An 18,305-nucleotide genomic window follows, 5' to 3' on the forward strand; every position below is an offset into this window, starting at 1 on the left:
TTTCATTACATCTGACACAAACAGTCACCCAAAGGTCAAGGTCGCTGTGACCTCACAAAACTCAAGAATTTACACGTTAATTATTACAAAATTTCACACACATGTCTGATAGAATAAAACGATGAATGGATGATATTTTATGTACAAAAGGTCAAAGGTCAACTTCACTGTGACATCATAAACACAAAATAAACACATTTCTGGCCATTATTCTATTCAACATATAACTCAGGAACAGAGGGAGACATTGTCACCATATTTCCTGCAACTTGACTGGTTGGTGGAGGCGTATGTCTGTAAGGTGATAATTCTATTTTTTTAATGTACTCTGTAAATAAAAGGAAGTGAAAAGGAAGTAAGGAAAAGCATAGTTCTGTTTGATTGATATGTGATCTCAGCGCTGTCTGCAGGTCAACTAAAATTGCAGATTTTTTTTTGGGGTTCATACAGTAAAACATGTCATACAGGTCACATACAGGTGTGAACTACTTTAAAAACATCAGAAAAACATAGTTAGGTCAAATCAAGAGTAGACCCCACACTCAGGATCTTAATAAATGAGGACTACTGTGTCTTGAATTCCTGTCTAAGTCTGAGCTTTGTTGCTTTCCTGAAAGTTTATCAGAGAAAGGAATGTCCACTCTTTTCCCATCTCTCATGGATTCACTGTTTCACTTTTCCTCTCTGTGTGAATCCAGGTTCTCCCCAGGTGTGGCCAACGATCCAGCGCCCTCCACTGGCCCCATGAAGAGACGCACACAGTCCCTCAGCGCCCTGCCCAAGGACGGAGACAGGAAGGTTAGTCCACCATGCAGACAAGTGGTCAATAAGGTCAGAGGTACAGAGGAAGGTTGTTATTAACAGCTTACCATGAATGTCTTCCAAACCCCAACCAGAGGGAGAAGGACCACATCCGCCGTCCAATGAACGCATTCATGATCTTCAGTAAACGCCACCGGGCCCTGGTGCACCAGCGACATCCCAACCAGGACAACCGGACAGTCAGCAAGATCCTGGGGGAGTGGTGGTACGCCCTGGGGCCCAATGAGAAGCAGCAGTACCACGATCTGGCCTTCCAGGTTGAGACACAATTCTTTAACTGGTTCTTATTTTCTTTAATTTCTACAATTTGTTATTGGATTGTCAGGGTTAAACTGGGTCATGGAAATATCTGTGAAGGCTCCAATATCATGTGAAGAAATGTAGAGTGAATATTCTTCAGCCAGAGTATAAAAGCTCCTTTCATTTGCAGACCTTTTGTTGCACAGGATCTTATGCATTTAACAGACTAAGTAACAGCAGTTGCAGGGTGTCTGGAGATAGGAGATTAAAATAAAAACTGTGTAGTTTTAATGAGCAGTGAAAGGCAGCGTGGAGCTACAGAAACTCAAACAGAAACAGAAACTAGAAAAGGATTTTGTCTCCTCCTCCTCCTCCTCCTCCAGGTGAAGGAGGCCCACTTCAGAGCCCATCCGGACTGGAAGTGGTGCAACAAGGACCGCAGAAAGTCGCTGTCAGAGGGCCGCGGGACGCCAAAGGAGGCGCGAGAGAGGAGCATGTCAGAGAGCATAGGTGTGTGTGTTGATTAGCATCGATTAGCATTTCCAAGCCAATGTACAAAATGCCTTTTAGGAGAATAAACTAGATCAGTAAATTATTTCGGGTCCTGCGATGACCCGAAATAATTTTAGCATAATCATAAAGATATTACTCTAATTTTATTACATGTGGCAGCCATTTTGCTGATGCATTTACACACATTATTAACAAGTGTTGGTGAGGACTTTATGAGTCTAAGTTTTACTGATCCACTCCAACACGATAGATTGTGTTATTTTCATCCCCTCTCCTCTGCAGATCCTCTGTCAGAGTCCCAGACGGTGGAAGAGAAGGGAGGAGGTTCGGGCTGGCCAGGGGGATCGGAGCGTCGAGGGGGGCTGTTTATAGGGCAGCAACCCCGCCCCAGAGCCTTTTCCCAGAGTGCCGTGCACACTCTGGAGCAGAGGGAGAGAGAGAGAGACCTGGAGAAGGTATGAGGTTGTTAATCTGTAGCTCAAAGGCAGCAAACAGACTCAGGAGATTAAAGACTGTGAAGCAAACTGTTCCAGATCACTAGCTCCACAAACTGGTTACTTACTTAAGAAAAACAGCCATATGAATCAATTTAATAGATCAGGATCACTGTGACCTCACAGTTAAAGATTTCAGTATTTTAACAGGTTTCTTACAGCAAAGTGAAACAAAGAAAAAAGTAAAACAAACAAAAATACAGACGATAAAAGAAACAGACTGAAGTAATACTTAAAAAAAAAACAGGGCCAATGCTCATGTGTATACGAACGCCTACATACCAACATGTGTGTTGATGCGAGTGTGTATTCTGTAGCAGACGTGAGTCCTTCACACTACAGAGCATTATTGGTTTGAGCTCTACAACTGAAAGCAAGCTGTTCAAAAACAGTTCAAATGGACTCGCTTGGATCTTTGTGTGAGGGCTCGAGTTGTTGCTGTTGAAAACCCACTGAAACCTCTGGGGGAGCTCAGCCTCCAACTTCAAAGGTTTCACTCGCTACTTTTTTAGTGCCTTTGAAGGTATGAAACTGTGGTGTTTGCTGCTTCGCTCCTAATCACAAAGGAGTCTGCCTGTATGTGAGCTCTTTTGTTTGAAGGCATTTCATGCTGGCGGCAAAAACGTATATGTATGCATGCTTTGATAATGGCTATATTACCTCTGTCTGATGTGTTTTTCTTAAGTACTCCAGGTTTTTCTTTTTAGTTCTGAGTTAATAATCAGTACTTTGAAGAAAATATTTTCTCTGCATCAGCTACATGAATGTATTTTTCAGAATCTCTATAATTGTAATGAGACTAAAGATTTCCTATGCTATCTCTCTCTTTAGGAGGAGGGGGCGAGTTTGTTTCGTAGCCGGCCCCCGCCTCAGTCCCTGTACCAGGGCGGGGCCAGCGAGGACATGACCAGTGATGAAGAGCGTATGGTCATCTGTGAGGAAGAGGGGGACGATGATGTCATGGGTGAGTTGGATAATCAGCAGAAAGGTTTAGAGAGACCGTGTTTCATAACCGCAGAGTGATAGTTTCAGTTCCGCAAACGGTCAGTGTGTCTTTGAAAACCACACTCAACTTAGTAAGAATGATGGTGTCAGCGAAACGCCTGAAAGCTAAAAAAAAAAAGAAAAAAAGTTGCTGTGTCATCTGGAGAGCCCCAGCCCCAGACTACTAATTGCGAGTAGCACATGCAACAATAGAACATAATTGGTTATGTGATGGCTAATTTTTGTTCAGAAATCATCACTGTGCAAATTAAATCCCTTATAGGAGGCAGTTAGAAGTGTATTTACTCCACTTTGCTTAAAATGTGTAAGAATATTCTTCTGATATCTTTGTCCCGTCAGAAGATTCATGTCCAGAGGGTTCCATCGACCTCAAGTGTAAAGAGAGAGTGACGGACAGTGATGAGGACGAACCGGATGGACAGGTAGGCGCATTGATTATCAAATAAATTAATTAATAATTTGTTGATATGGTCTAAATACAAAATTTAAGATGGATTTTCATGGGCAACCACTCCCTTCCCCCTAAACTGTGCTGCTTATGAATAAAGGAAATGTTAATGGAAAGGATGCAATTCAGTATCTGTTCTTTTCCATGCTGTAGATAATGATAATAAAACTGAATATTCTTCATCAGACAGATAATAAAGATATTAATAAATAATAGTAATAGCTAAGACTTATTGCTTAGTTTTTAGTTTAGTCAATTTTTGTCTCATCAGTGTGGTTCCATAGACAGCTGCAGGGATTACATATTTTTGTAGTCCAACCCAGATGATAGCATCACCCTGGTTTCTTTGACAAATAGCCAATGAGATTTTTCCATTGGCTTTTGGATTATTGCAGATAAGATAAGATAAGATAAGATGTACCTTTATTGATTCCACGTAGAGGAAATTCAAGAAATAAACTCTGTGACAAACACAAGTTTATGATACTGATACATTTTGTTCAGCAGGATAATCTTCTTCACAAATAAACTTTTTGAAGCCTGAATGCAACGGCTTATGTTAGGCTACAAATCTACTACACCACAGTCACGACTTCAGCGACAGCACCACTAAACCTCCAACTTGTAGTTTCTTCTTCTACAAAAGCCTTTCCTTTCCTTTCATGTTCCACGTGATGACGTTTAACATCCCCGACAAACTCTGCAGTCTCATTTAGACACTTTTTACTAATCTGCCTTTCACTCGCATAAAAGCTTCAAGAAACCACAGGTTGGGTATTAACTGACGTATTTTAAGTTGTAGAATAAAAATGAAAATATTTTGAGCTTGTGTTAACCACAGAAATTATTTCAGTCTAACCGAAAACTCAGAAAATCCATTGAATTGGGGACAAGGGAACTGGAAGTGTTAAAATGCTAAGTAATTTCCAGGTTTTAGGACGCACTCCTGCAGCTCTCAGTATGTGAGGCATCAGATCATCAAGAATTAAAGTTACTTTAAGTTGAGAAAGAGAAGAACTTTACATAGTAACTTTCCTGGCTTTGATCTCTCCCCCTCTTCATCTCTCTCTTCCCTCCAGCATGGCTTCCAGCCAGTGGCCCGCTCCTCTCTCCCCTCCTCCTCTCCCTCCATCCCTCCGTCTGACTCCACCTCATATAAAGGGAATGGAGCAGGAGAAGGAGGAGGCGGAGGTGCTGAAGATGGGTCTGAAAGAAAGAGAAAGAGAGGCACAGACGGAGGAGAGGAGGGCAGTGAGGGAGGACCCAAGAGAGAAGAGACAGCAGCAGGTGGAGGAGAAGGAGGTGGTGGAGGTGGGCAGGGTGTCTCCTCTCTGTCCATCACAGGCTCAACATCCAGCTCCCAGGTTCCCCTCACTCTGGCCCAGCAGGGTCTGACCCAGGTCCTCGGCGGCGTCCGCATGGCTCCCACTATGGTGACCAACGTGGTACGACCCATCGCCAGCACACCCATCCCCATCGCCAGCAAGCCAGTGGAAGGAGCCGTCACCCTCAGCTCACACCCCCAGGACAAGAAAGCCACGCTCCTGATTGGAGGAGGCGGATCTCAGCAGCTGCCAATCACCGCAGGGGGTGGGTACCTGTCCTCATCCTCCTCTCCTGGTCCAGTGAGTGTAACCCCGGTGGGGGGCAGCAGCCTGGTCACTAGCCTAGTTCTGGGAGGGTCCTATCCTGCTGCCCAACCAGTGCAGCTCCTCACCCCGCAACCCCCACAGCCGCACACACAGGCCCCCCTCCCCGTCCTCCAGCCCCAGCTCCACCCCACTGCCGCCATCTCCTCTCTCACACCTCCCTCCGGCTCCAAGCCGCTAACGCAGGTCCAGTACATCCTGCCCACCGAGAACCCCTCCTCCCCTCAACTCACCCACCAGCAAATCCTCTCCCTGCCCGCCAATGCCGCCCTGGCCAATGGCGTACACTCGGGGGCGGGAATCAGAGTCAGCCCCGGGACCAGAGGTGAGACAGAGAACAATGATTGGCTGACAAAGCAGAACAAGTCAGATTTTCGTAGATTCTTAGTGTTTTCACTGGTTCACTGAAAACTGAAAAAATTCTGTTTCATTTTTCTTTTTGCCGTAGTTCCCTTCACTTGTTTCTTGTTAATCATCTTCACAGGAAGCACTGAAAATAGATTTGATTGGCTTACATAAACGAGAAATAAATGATTGACAGCAGAAACGCTAGTGACATGAATATGAGCGCCTGCCACCCACCCATCCCTCAATTGCTCTGTATTCACAAGAGTCAGAAGCAACAGAACATTGTTCCACCTTGTCATCCGTGAGGAATTTCACTTCACTATCAGCAGCTGAAATGTCCTCTGCGTCTCAGTGTGTCTCCACCCACCCGTCGCTCCTTTGCTGTCTTCACCTCTCCTCTTATGGCTCGATTCATCTGTTCCTCACGCTGAGTGATTTAATTCTCTCTCTCTCTCTCCTTCTCACTCATTAGTCCAAACCCAGTCGCCGGTCTTGCAGAGCAAGATGTTGGTTCCCATGGCAACAGTGAGAACAGGGTCTACTCCTCCTCATCCTTCCATTTCCCTGGTGGCTCCGCCTCTTCCTGTGCAGAACGGACCTGCAACAGGAAACAAGGTACGGATGTTAACAAGAAAACTAGAACAAGTGTAGACGGTGTCAAGGATAACAGTCGCTGACAGGTGATAAGAAAGAAGTGTACACGACATCATTAGCAGCTTTAACACTAGATGAAGATGTCACATGCTCTTGTAGAAATGAACAAAGTAGGAAACAATAAAGTAGTGGTCTCACTCTTTGAGTTTAGAAAACTACCTTAAAACACTGACGGAAACTGTGTAGAGCTGAAAAAAATAATCTAATTAATGGGACAGAAAATTTATTGAAAATTGAGTGATTAAGTCATTTATTTAAAAAATAAATGTCAACCTTCTCAAACATCAGGATCTGACTGTAGATTTTATACTTTTGGGTTTTGGACTGTAATAAAGAGTTAAAAGTGTCCAAAATAAATAAATTAATGATGATAATTATTTGTTACAACTGCCATAGGTGTCTGAGCAGTGGAGCAAGTGCATCCCCATTATTCAATTAAGTGGGCTTCTTATTTTAACAATGAACTTATCATCATACAGTCCCCACGTTCATGTGTTCATATTGAAGCAGGTTAAATAATAATAAAAAAATCACCCATTTTTGGATCTATTGGAGTCTGAATGAACAAACAGATGGAGCGTCTTTAAACTGTACTTTACTTTGTCTTAGTTTCAGTTTTAGTTTCAGACTTTGTTTTTAAATATGAAATATATCACGTCATGTAATGATCACTCCTTTCATTTAGCTCTCAGGTGTGGTTTCCCAGTCAGGTCTAGTCCTTGACTGAAATGACCCTCTTGAGGGGCAAAAGTCGCCTTCTGAGTTGTGCATGAAAAAAGCTCTTGATTTGAGACAATGTAGGTTGAAGTTATGATTATACATTCCTGTATAACATAACAACTACACCAGCTAGTGAGGTTATGAGAACAGCTCACACTAGAACCTGTGTGTAAAATAAACTGGTGGGATTAGCTAGTTGTTGTGAGGCCGTTTCATTCATCCAGATTGTTTGTACTTTGATGCATTTGTTTGAAGATTTAACATGTCTAACCAGGTTTAATTATCCATGTTTCATTTATAGAAACCGTTTGTCTTTGTTTGACCATGAAGACAGCCGTTTTAGCCTACATAATGTTTTTATAAATATAACTTCAAATATGAAATTCTTATAATACTCACATCCTTGGTGTTCATAGAACCTCAGTCCAACTAATCTAAACTAGTGCAGGTGGTTATTTTAGGTTAGGTGGTGTAGAAGAGCAGGAAATATGTTTTTCTAAAGGTGGACCCCATCCCCCCTGCCAATTATGTATTTTTCCAAGTTGGCTCCACCATTTTAAAACATAACCAGGTGCCCATGGCAACTGCTGTGTGGAGTTTTATTCTGAAGGCACCACTTGCTTTAACAAAGTGCTAGAATTGTTCTGAGGAGCATAAAATCACGTCTGATATTTAGTTTGTCTCTCTGGATACATAACAAATAAATGATGAAATGTGCTCTCTGAAAAAGCTGAGAAGAATCCTTTTCTTTATGTGTTTTCCTCTCAACAGATCATCCAGATCGCTCCCATGCCTGTGGTCCAGACCAACGTTCACCCTAGCGGTGCAGCAACAGTACATCCTGGGAGCCCCTTTCCTGTTTCCATGGCAACGGTGATGGCTCCTGGTGCTGCGCCCCCGCAGACTGTTCTTCTGACCTCCCCACCCACCAGGTCACTAGCACAGGCCTAAGCACAGCAACATAGAAACATATATACCCACTTATTATTTTCCTCAGACGCTGCTGCAGCTGGTCAGAGAGGCTCCTCTGTTCAACAGCGTCAGATTTCGATTTGAGCCAGGTCATTAGCTTAACTGTAGTTGATGTGCTGTAAGTGTACATAAAGAAATTCAACACTCAGGGCACACTTTGATACAGTATCCTCAGCTGGAGGGATGTGAACTATGATACTTACTGTAAAAACTTGAAATGTTTTTTTTTTTTTTCAAGTTTCCCAACTTTAGAAAGCGATAAAAGAAAATATTAAAGAAAATATAGTGTTGATTGGACACATTAAAAGTGAAAATTAGGTGGTTTTCTTTAAGTGCTGAGTTGCATCATTTATTTGTTTATTACATATTTACATGATAACACTTTCTAAAATTGTTTGTTTAAGCAAAAATGCAAAAAAAAAGTTATTAAGTGTTATTATTCTTACCAAATATCTTTTGCACTGTTAATCAGACCAAACAAGCAATCTAAAGTCAGCTTAGCTGTAGAGGATTGTGATGGTGTTATTTTATAACACTATTAACATCGATTTAACAAGAAAGTTATTGGCAGAATAATCGATAAAGAAAATAATCAGTGGTTACTGCCCTAGTTTTTTTTTTAAACTTTGTATATTTATTTATTTGTTGTTTTTTTATTTGTTTACTTGATAGGGACAGTGCATGTTAATGAACATCAGCACAAAATACCTAATGTAAACATGTTGGATTGTAGCAAAAATGCTAATTTACATCTGTAGTCCCTAGGTAAGATAAAACAAAAAAAAATTGCAAGTCACAATACACAAATACAAAATACACAACTAAAAAGACAAATGCATTTGGCAAGCATCTGTAGTTCATCTTTTTTAAATATGATGGGAGCAATCTTTTTGTATTTGTGTTGTATCTGTTTTGCTGTGTAAAACTTTGCAAGCTGCTTGGATCCTTATTTTTTTATGTCTAATATAAACGATATTTCTTTTCTTCTCTTCTGCAGGATCACTTATGTCCAGTCTGGTCCAGGAGTTACCACAGCGACGCCCCAACAGGCCACACCCGCTCCAGGCCCAGCGTATCTCCCATCATCTCTGGCCACTCTGGGATTCACCGCCATCGCTCCGGGCGGGCAAACCCTGGTACAGCCAATTGTCGGTCAATCGCCTCTGCTGGCTCCAGCCCCGCCCCTGAGCTGTCAATCACAGACTCCCCCTGGCCAGGCCGCGGCGACTGCTGGTCGTCAGGTAAAGAGGAACAAAGGGCTGTACAGTGTTAAAACTGCAGTGTATGTGTGTGTGTGTGTGGTCAGTAAGGAAATTAGAAAACTGAAATCAAAAGAAATGAATGATGTTTAAGAAATTTAATCAACATTAGTTTTCAGTTTTGGATGAGTTTTTCTTTTCAATACACATACTGCAGATGTAATGATACCTGATTTCATAAACTGTCTGTTTTTTGCCAGTGGTGTATGAATTAATTAAACCTCCTCAAAAGTCTGTTGCAATAAAATCTGCACACTAAAAAAGCAATTGTATTTGCTCGGGAAAGGCAGGAGCAGACACAGCCCTGGAGGCAGAGGGATTAAAGGTGTTAAACGTATCAATCTGGTATCAATAAGTAATCACTACATTAGTCCTGAGACGTTAGGGAAATTACTGTAAACAAATAAATGAGAACATTGGCACCCTTTCCTGGCCTCTGTGCTGCATTTTACATATTGTCTACCAAGTCATAAACCTGCCGGGTTGATTTACAGCACACAGGTTTGTTTGCTTAGTGTAATAAAACAGTGTAATTTAAATGCTCTCATGGCGCCTACCATCTCAGGACATGTTCCCTGCTGTCAGGGCTGTTGTCACCTTTTATCCTTCTTTATCTTGCTCCTCAAAACAAGCACATGACAGCTTTGACCGTTTAATGATGTTCATGCTTTACAATCCTCTTCATCAGGTACTAACTGCCATCTACCCTGCACCGACTGTTGGGCTGCCTACCGGCGTGGTCTCTGTGACGACCGTACCGCCTGCAGTAGGAGCTTCGGCCCAAGACGTCATAAACCCCTCCTCTCCGCTGGCGACGGGGCTGCAGGGTTCAGCGGTAGTGACCCTTCAGCCCAGCGTGGGAGCGGAGGTGGAGCCGAAGGTGGAGGTGAAGAGGGAGAGGGACAGTCAGCTGGATGCTCAGACTGAGGATGGAGGGCAGGGGGTGTCATTGGCCAACTGTATGATCAATTCTGCAACAGGTAATTTTCCTGTGGTTTCACCTGGTTTTATTTTTAAATTTCAGAGTTTCCTGTGTTTTTTTTTTTTTATCCTAACGAATCATCTAGTCTCATGTCGAGCCTCAAAAGTCTTCGTTTCATGACACGCATCCCATCTAATTACAGAGATGATGGGGTGCAATAAAGAACACTTTATAAATACAACTTCTAAACTGGTGATTGACAAGTTCTCTCCTGGTTTCTGTCTATACTTGAAGCATAAAAAGGAGACTTGTTGTTTCAGAATCAGCCTGGTTTTCCAGATTAACATCTTGTAGTGAAACTGAACCTGTAAGATTAAGGCTGATGCTGCAAAGCTAGTGGAAAGTTGCAGTGTTGAACGTTTAAAGTGAGATAAATAATAATCATAATCATAATAACTTTATAACAAATTTATAACACATTTCAAAACAGAGTTACAAAGTGCTGTACAAACATAAAAACATAAATAATAACAAAAAAGGTCACAGAGAAGAAAGGCAACATGTAAATTAGCAAAGCAAGTGTAACGGAGAATTACAAATACGTGTGTTAAAACAATGAGACCAATGGAGCAGAGAAAAGAAAAGAAAACCAAAAATGAGCACCAAAAGCAAAAAACCAAAGATAAAAGCATTTAAATCAAGAATTAAAAGCTGCTTTATACAAGTGTGATTTGAGTAGTGTTTTAAACTGGGGCCTCATCTCCTCAGACAGGACACTCCAAAGCCTGAGGGCTCTAACAGCAAATGCACTCACCTTTGTTTTTAGCGAGACTTTGGGACAGATAACAGAGTTCTGCCCGAAGATCTCAGGCAGCACATCTGGTCATAAGGGGAGAGCAGTTCTGAGATGTAAGAAGGTGCCAAATCAGACAGAGCCTTAAAACTAATTAAAAGTATTTTAAAATCAATCCTAAAACACACAGGTAGCCAATGTAAGGAGGCTAAAATGGTGTAATATGATCACCAGTTAGGACTACCTGCAGCATTTTGTATGAGTTTTAATGAGCAAAGAGATTTTTGGGAGAGAAGTGTATATAGGGAGTTGCAGTAGTCAAGATGTGATGGGCTGAATGTATGAGTAACCTTCTCCAGGTCAGTGAATGACATAAATAAGGTTTGGTTTTTAGTATTTCTCCAACAAAGTCTGACATTATCTTTATCCGTTCTAGTAAAAAAAGAGGAGGACATCATCGGCCTTTACATCAAAGAGGAAAATGTGCGAGATGGACACAGCAGGGACAAACGAAATGAAACCGACACAGAGCGTGAGAGAGGGATGAGGGAGAGCAGTGAGAAGAAGAGAGGCAGAGAGGCAGACAGAGAGGACCACAGCATGGGCGACGGCTGCAAAGAGGTGAGAAAAGCTGGATATCTGCCCCACTCCAGTGGTTCCTCTCATCACACCCTACATTTCTTGAAGCTTTGGTTAAGGGTCTTTAGACATCTATTCTAAGAGTTTTAGGTCAGACTTTTTTTTACCTTTGAGAAACTGGAAGTTCTTACCAAGTTGGCTGTGGCCATAGAACGTCTGTGATATCGTGCACAGGAAAAAAAAAACCAGGAAATTTCACAACTTCTCAAAGAAAGTCAGGAAGAATCTGTGAATTTTACAAACGTATGGCTTTACAGGAATATACCAGATTGTGTTTTCAAGCTTGTTTCACACATTTATTGCTTGCATCAGGTGGTCCCAGTCTTTTTTGCTGTGTTAAGAATCATGATACACACATTAGCTAATCATCCAAGAGCTCTTCAGAAATAAAAACGTTAACAAACGTCCTGTTGCTCTGACGTCGGCTTCACAAAGTCATGGACAGGTTAAGAAGTACATTAGATGAGACATGTGTTTTCTCCTATTAGTCTCAACCCTCACCTTCTCTCCTCAGGCTGGACCTCGTTCCCCTCTTCCACCCCCCTCAGGTTTGGACCCTCCTCCCCCTCCCCCTGCAGAAAGAGAGCCCCCCTCTTCCTCAAAGAAGACCAAGTTTCGACCCCCACCGCTCAAAAAGACACCCGACTCACTTGACAAGTAAGTGGGACGATAACAGCTCAGCTGAGGGAACATTAGCTCCTGCATAATTTAAATAATCAAACATATCTTGGCGGGTTTGACCTCACAGTTTAAGAAACTGTTAAATGACATGAAATGGGTAGGAAAGGTATGAAAGTACCTATAACTGAGAATTTTATTAAAGTCCAGAGCCACTCTCTGTGATCAGATTTATGTCTCTTATAGAATCAGTGCCAGAGCAAAATGAAAGTCTGTCATGTACCTGTGGCTTCTGGTCACTGTAAGACAATGTTCTCTCTATTTTAACAGTTTACATTTTGTCATACAATAGTAGTTTATCATCTCTAATTATGGCGTGAAGCAGCTTGACAATGAGATACAGCCCTGGACCTTCACACACAGTGGGATCTTGTTCCATTTTTAGTTTGTGTGCAAATCTCCAACTTCATAAAAATCATGGTGGAAATTCTTTGTTTACTGAATGTGAGTGGGCGGAGAGCTCAACCTTTATATTCTTTATTTAGACGGTTGGAGAGTGGTGGGGAAGCCACAGAGAAGAGAAAGCCCTGGCAGAGCTCAGCCTGAAGGCATGAGAAATGAGAATACATTCAGAGGCATTCCCTTGATATTTTAACCAGCGCATCACTGAACAGGGGACTGATGTGACCGCTGTGTTTTTCTGCGTGCAGGGTCTTGTCTGAGACATACTTCGAGGAGCGTTTTGCTGAGCTTCCAGAGTTTAATCCGGAGGAGGTCCTCCCCTCGCCCACCCTGCAGAGTCTGGCCACCTCGCCAAGAGCCATCCTGGGGAGCTACCGCAAGAAGAGGCGCAACTCCACCGGTGAGATAGTGCACAGAGAGAACATGACTCACTTTGATCCAAAGAAATACCTAAAATGCAATAAAAGTAAATTCAATTTTTAATAGAGCAATCTGTTTTTTATTTGGATATCTTATTTCATTCTGTTTATACATTTTCTACCTGCTTTTTTTTTTTTTACCTCCATTCACTGTTTTATTAACCCTGACCTATTCTGATTCCTTTTCTTCTTTTACTCTTCCTCCTCAATCCTGATAACCCCACTGTCCTGTTCAAATCTCCCCTCCTTTCTCACTGCATGTCCTTTTTTCTCTTCACACTCTTTCTTTCCTTTCCTTCTTTATTCCCTTTCTTTGTCCTTCACACATCATGTGTCTAGAGCTGGAGGTGACAGCAGAGGACCCCAGCTCCCCGAGGAGGAAGACTCGACGTCTGTCCAGCTGCAGTTCGGAGCCAAACACCCCGAAGAGCGCCGCTAAGTGTGAGGGAGACATCTTCACCTTCGACAGAGCAGGTAAGACAGGTACATCAGGTGCAGCAGCTGCAGAACAGCTCCACAAAGGTTTACTCACACTGCTATGGTGCTCTGTTTTTTTTTCCAACCAGGCACAGAAGGAGAGGATCTCCTAGGAGACTTGGACCGAGTCCCCTACTCGTCTCTGCGCAGAACTCTGGACCAGCGGCGGGCTCTGGTCATGCAGCTGTTTCAGGAACATGGTTTCTTTCCATCAGGTAAATCACCTGTAGATAGAACAAGACGTTGTAGGAAAAACTAGACAAACTGAGACAAACTTTAGAAGAAAACAGCTGCCCCAACATTTAGAGAAGATTTATTTTGCTTTAACCCTTTTTTATGCATTAATTCCTGTCTCTAGCACATGTGCATTGTATCTGACAAATTATAAACCGCTATAGGCACCCAAGATATGTAAAATATAATGTTCATATCTTTAGTCATAATCAATCAAAATATTATTATAGAAAAGATCAAAGTTGTAAAAACTATTGTTTTGTTATTTGTTCACACTAATATAGCATAAATATGTAAGAAATGAAACTATAATACAGTCTATTTACATGTAAAGGCTTTTATTTAGACTGTGATCGTGTGCAAAAGTCCCACATCAGCACTTTCCACTAATTTCCTCAGCTTGTCTCTAGATGATAAATAAAATTATGTAACTGTGACTCCAGAGGGTTAAGAAACAAAGTCTCTTACACCTTTGTAATAGTTCACAGTGTTGTACAAAATATGCAGGGAATTTGGGTGGGTTAGGGTAACAGAGTGTAATTATATAAGTTCTTTGTTGCCTTTCCTTCCTTGTCTTTCTCCTCAGTTTATTTTAGGGTTTTATTTCGGTTGTAATTCATTCTTTGGCTTTGTAATTGTTAAACTGAGCAACAAATTAATCATTGAATCAAAAATATGTTTAACAAAAAAAGCAATCTGTAGCTATTGCAGCTTTGTTATCCTCTGAAAGAATGTCATACAGGATATGTGGTAATACCTGAAATCATACAGTTTTAATTCCTCTTCCTCTTCCCTATTTTCATTCTTCCTTATGTTCCTCTCATCCTCTCCAGCTCAGGCGACTGCTGCCTTCCAGGCTCGCTTCTCAGACACGTTCCCCACCAAGGTATGTCTGCAGCTAAAGATCCGCGAGGTCCGGCAGAAGATCATGCAGACGGCCACGCCCGGAGCCCTCGAGCCCGGGGGGTCAGCTGAAATCAACCCTGCCCCATCCCACAGCTCCTCTTTCAATCAATCAGCCCGGGAGGACGGAGGGGCGGAGCAACAAGGAGACAAAGGCCGGAGCCCGGAGGGGCCGAAAAGTGAAGGATCATAAGCTGGAGAGGATGACAAAGCGGAAAAAATCAAGGAGAAGAAGAAGACGAGAGAGGGGAGTGTGTCATCCCCGCGGAATGTTCTTGTATGTGTTGAACCAGTACTAAGGATTTCTCCAGCAGGATCTCTTCTACTGGCACTAATCTCCACCAGACCTGGGCAAGAAATACATTTGAATATATTCAAACTACTCAACGTGCGCTTGATTTGTCTGATCAGACAAAAGAAAGCCTCAAATGTGGACAAATCAAATGCAAGTTCTGATGAGTCAAGTGCTTCTTGTAGTGTTGTTTTCCCTTTTCTTTCCCAAGTATCCAGAGTATCTTCAGTTCACACTCTGCCCAGGTCTGATCTCAGCACATTTGTACAGTAGTTTGTAGTTTGACACACAAACTCTGTGGTACACACTCTCTATCTCTCTGGCACACACAAACCCTGGTGCATATGTAATCTCCAGCATGCACATGATCCCACACACACACACACACACACACACACCACACACACACACACACACACACACACACACACACACACACACACACACACACACACACAGACAGACACACACCCTTACCAAATCAGACTGTTACTCTTGGTTGGCAGTCCCCAGGAGCCGCCACCAAGGACCATGACACACAAAGGCACTTTGTCACTTATTGTGCAGATGCAGTTTGCTGTTGCCAGCCAGCCAGCCAGCCCTCAGATGCCATTGACTTGACCTCCTTCTCGCCCCCTCCACTCCTCAGCACAGTGGTCGGGACACAAACACAACCCCAACGACCTCCACTGGTATTCCACAGCCCCTCGATGCTGCAAGACAGACAGCACACACACACACACACACACACACACACACAGACACACACATACACACACACACACACACACACACACACACACACACACACATGCAGATACACACACAAACACACGCGGTGCATGGACACATCTGTGCAGTGTGAGCACTCGTACACAAACATAGTCAACCCTGGTCTGACCAAGCCATTGGCCTGCACAGTTTTTAGTGATTGTAGTGAGAAGAGAAACTGAAAGCATGAAATCTATTTGCTCCTGGAAAAACAAAACGAAGGCAGGAGCTGGGATGTAGTGTGACCAATCTTTGCACCTTCAGTTATTGCCATTTTGAAAGACTGAGTCCTCATTGGTGGGAGCTGATTATATATGTCTGTATATCTGTTGGGGTCCCCTCCCCGAAAACCTGTGTGAACAGGCACCATAAAGAGATTATGTAAAGAGACTATTGGTTGTGAGGCTTTGAAGAATCAACGTTAAGTTCGACACTGACCGGCTCCCAGCAGAGCACAGAGAAAAGGCAGAAGAAGAAACTGGATGATGTTCATTGGATGGAAGATTCATATTGCAACAATAGGAAGACAGGTGATGATAGTGAATAAGGACAAACAACAACATGACAAGCTTACAACAGAGAGAAAAGGTAGAATTTTAACCAAACTTCTCTGAATCTCCCAGTGGATATGATGTTGCTTTCTCTCGTTATCGTTGCCGTGGAAATAACCAGTTTTACCGTGGCCTGTTTTTCTCTCTCGTGGCTCTATTGTGTTTCTTCTCCAGCATAAAAAAAATCACAACAAAACAAAAACAACAAAAAAAAAAAACTCTGGACAAAGAAGGGGACAAAATCAGTCTGTGGCCCCCCACTTTTAATTGTACCTGGGGTGGTTCTCCCCCACTCCCCTCTCCCACAATTTCTCACCAGACACAGAAGTGGGGGAGCAGGGGCGTTTGTCGTTTTGTAAAACGTTGAAATCAGGTGTTTGCACAATTTGTGCGGCCCTTCTTGTGTGGGACCGCCGTAAGTTAAATCAGGAAAGTATTGTTTTTAGAGATTGTTTTAGTAGAAAAAATAATAACCTTGTTCCGTATGTTATCAACCACCTTTTCCTCCCCCTTGTCCTCCCTGCTTTTTCCCTCCTCTCAACCCATTTCTCCCCAGTCCTCTCCTCCCCTCTTTACCCCTCTCCTCACCCATCTCCCTCGACTCCTCAAGTGTTGTTAGAAAGTGCCCTTAAGCACTGGTCCCGGGTCAAGCGCTATGTAGCTCAGGATGGTTCTGGTTAGGGTTAGTTCAGGGAAAGCAGATCCTAGACCAGCCCTGGAGGGCAGTCTCTGGAGCCCTCCCCTCTTCCCTCTCTTCTTGACACTTTATCCTTTCCCATCAAATGGTGCAATAGGACTTTTTTTTTTTTTTCTTTGGAAATGGGTGGGTTATTTTGTTTTGGGGGAAGGCTCTGTGCCATAGATATTAAATCCAGTGCAGTCAGTCAGTGAGAGGAATGAGCTGTTGTGATACTATCTTTAACTATGGTATAAAACAAAACAAAAAAGAATCACACAATTATTGTTATTGTTGAAGAGATAGAGAGTATAACTTACTAAAAGTCAAAGACAATTTTTGAATAGCACTTTTTGGCTCTTTGCTTCCTTGGTGAAGAGTGGGGGTAGTTATTATTATGGGTATCTCTTTTATTTCTCTGTATACAGTTGGATGTGTGAAAAAAATATATATACCGATATTTCTATATATGTACATTTAGGTCTGTGTTTGGGTGTGTGTGTATGTTTTGGCACATGCAGGTAGCGTGTTAACACAACCAACCTCTTGTTCTTTCACCACACAGCAACATTATCGATAGTATATTTTTCATTGTATTCTACATTCTATATTCTACTCTAGAGACAGTATTTTTATAGTCACCATGACTATTTTGTCTGCCATCTTGACTGTTATCAAACCCAGTTGATTCAGGATATATATCAAATATATATTCAGGATATACAATATATAAATATATATAAATGACACACAGGTAATAGAAGACTATCAACTCACTTCTCTTTGGGGTTAGGGCTGTAAAGTGTCCATCTGCATGCATGTGCAATCACATGCACGCGTGCACACACCCACACAGACATATGTGCATACACACACATGTATGCGTGTACACTGTATGATTGTGCTTAAAAATAAACTGTCCTTACTTTGGAGAAGGAATTTTAGGATGAGCGAGGTGAGTGTTATCTCATAAGCAGGCATGTTGACCATGTGCAATATTTCTAAACAACAACAAAAAAACTAAATATTGAAAATATTAAAGATCTAACACAAAGTCGGATGTCATTTAGTTTATTTCACATTCCTGAATGTCTTGATTGTGTTGTATTTTTTTAATGTTTCACCAAATTTATCAATCAAATGATTTTGAGACTTCTTTCTGAATGGTTGCAATCTCTATTTTAACTATGCTTTCTCCAAAATCCTAACAGAAGAGACAAGCTAATGCAAAATCATTGTACATTGTTACTACAAATTCAGCTGTATACTAATGAGCAAGGTATACAGATGTAGCAACCTTGACCCACCAGGAAAGGCCCCAAATCCCTGGAACATAGAGTGTGTGCTTCTCCAGCTGGCCTTCACCAAGCATCTCAGTGTTAAGAGTGCTTATTGGATTAGAGTAGCCTTTCAGATTCAGGATA

At 42.3% G+C, this 18,305-nt stretch overlaps 1 protein-coding gene across 1 annotated transcript in view; it reads left to right on the top strand.

Annotated features, from left to right (window-relative positions):
* cica (capicua transcriptional repressor a) overlaps positions 1-17,935 on the top strand; it is a 35,804-nt gene extending 17,869 nt beyond the window's left edge. Inside the window, 17 exon segments of the mRNA XM_056398720.1 lie at positions 699-798; positions 897-1,079; positions 1,446-1,572; positions 1,858-2,030; positions 2,901-3,033; positions 3,414-3,496; positions 4,602-5,496; positions 5,992-6,134; positions 7,665-7,825; positions 8,863-9,106; positions 9,813-10,104; positions 11,276-11,460; positions 11,993-12,135; positions 12,807-12,958; positions 13,317-13,451; positions 13,544-13,669; positions 14,522-17,935. Coding sequence (XP_056254695.1) covers positions 699-798; positions 897-1,079; positions 1,446-1,572; positions 1,858-2,030; positions 2,901-3,033; positions 3,414-3,496; positions 4,602-5,496; positions 5,992-6,134; positions 7,665-7,825; positions 8,863-9,106; positions 9,813-10,104; positions 11,276-11,460; positions 11,993-12,135; positions 12,807-12,958; positions 13,317-13,451; positions 13,544-13,669; positions 14,522-14,784 — 3,538 coding nt within the window. The 3' untranslated portion in view covers positions 14,785-17,935.
* Positions 17,936-18,305: the final 370 nt, after the last annotated feature.

The sequence above is a fragment of the Seriola aureovittata genome, chromosome 16, assembly GCF_021018895.1.
Source record: "Seriola aureovittata isolate HTS-2021-v1 ecotype China chromosome 16, ASM2101889v1, whole genome shotgun sequence".
Taxonomy (NCBI): domain Eukaryota; kingdom Metazoa; phylum Chordata; class Actinopteri; order Carangiformes; family Carangidae; genus Seriola; species Seriola aureovittata.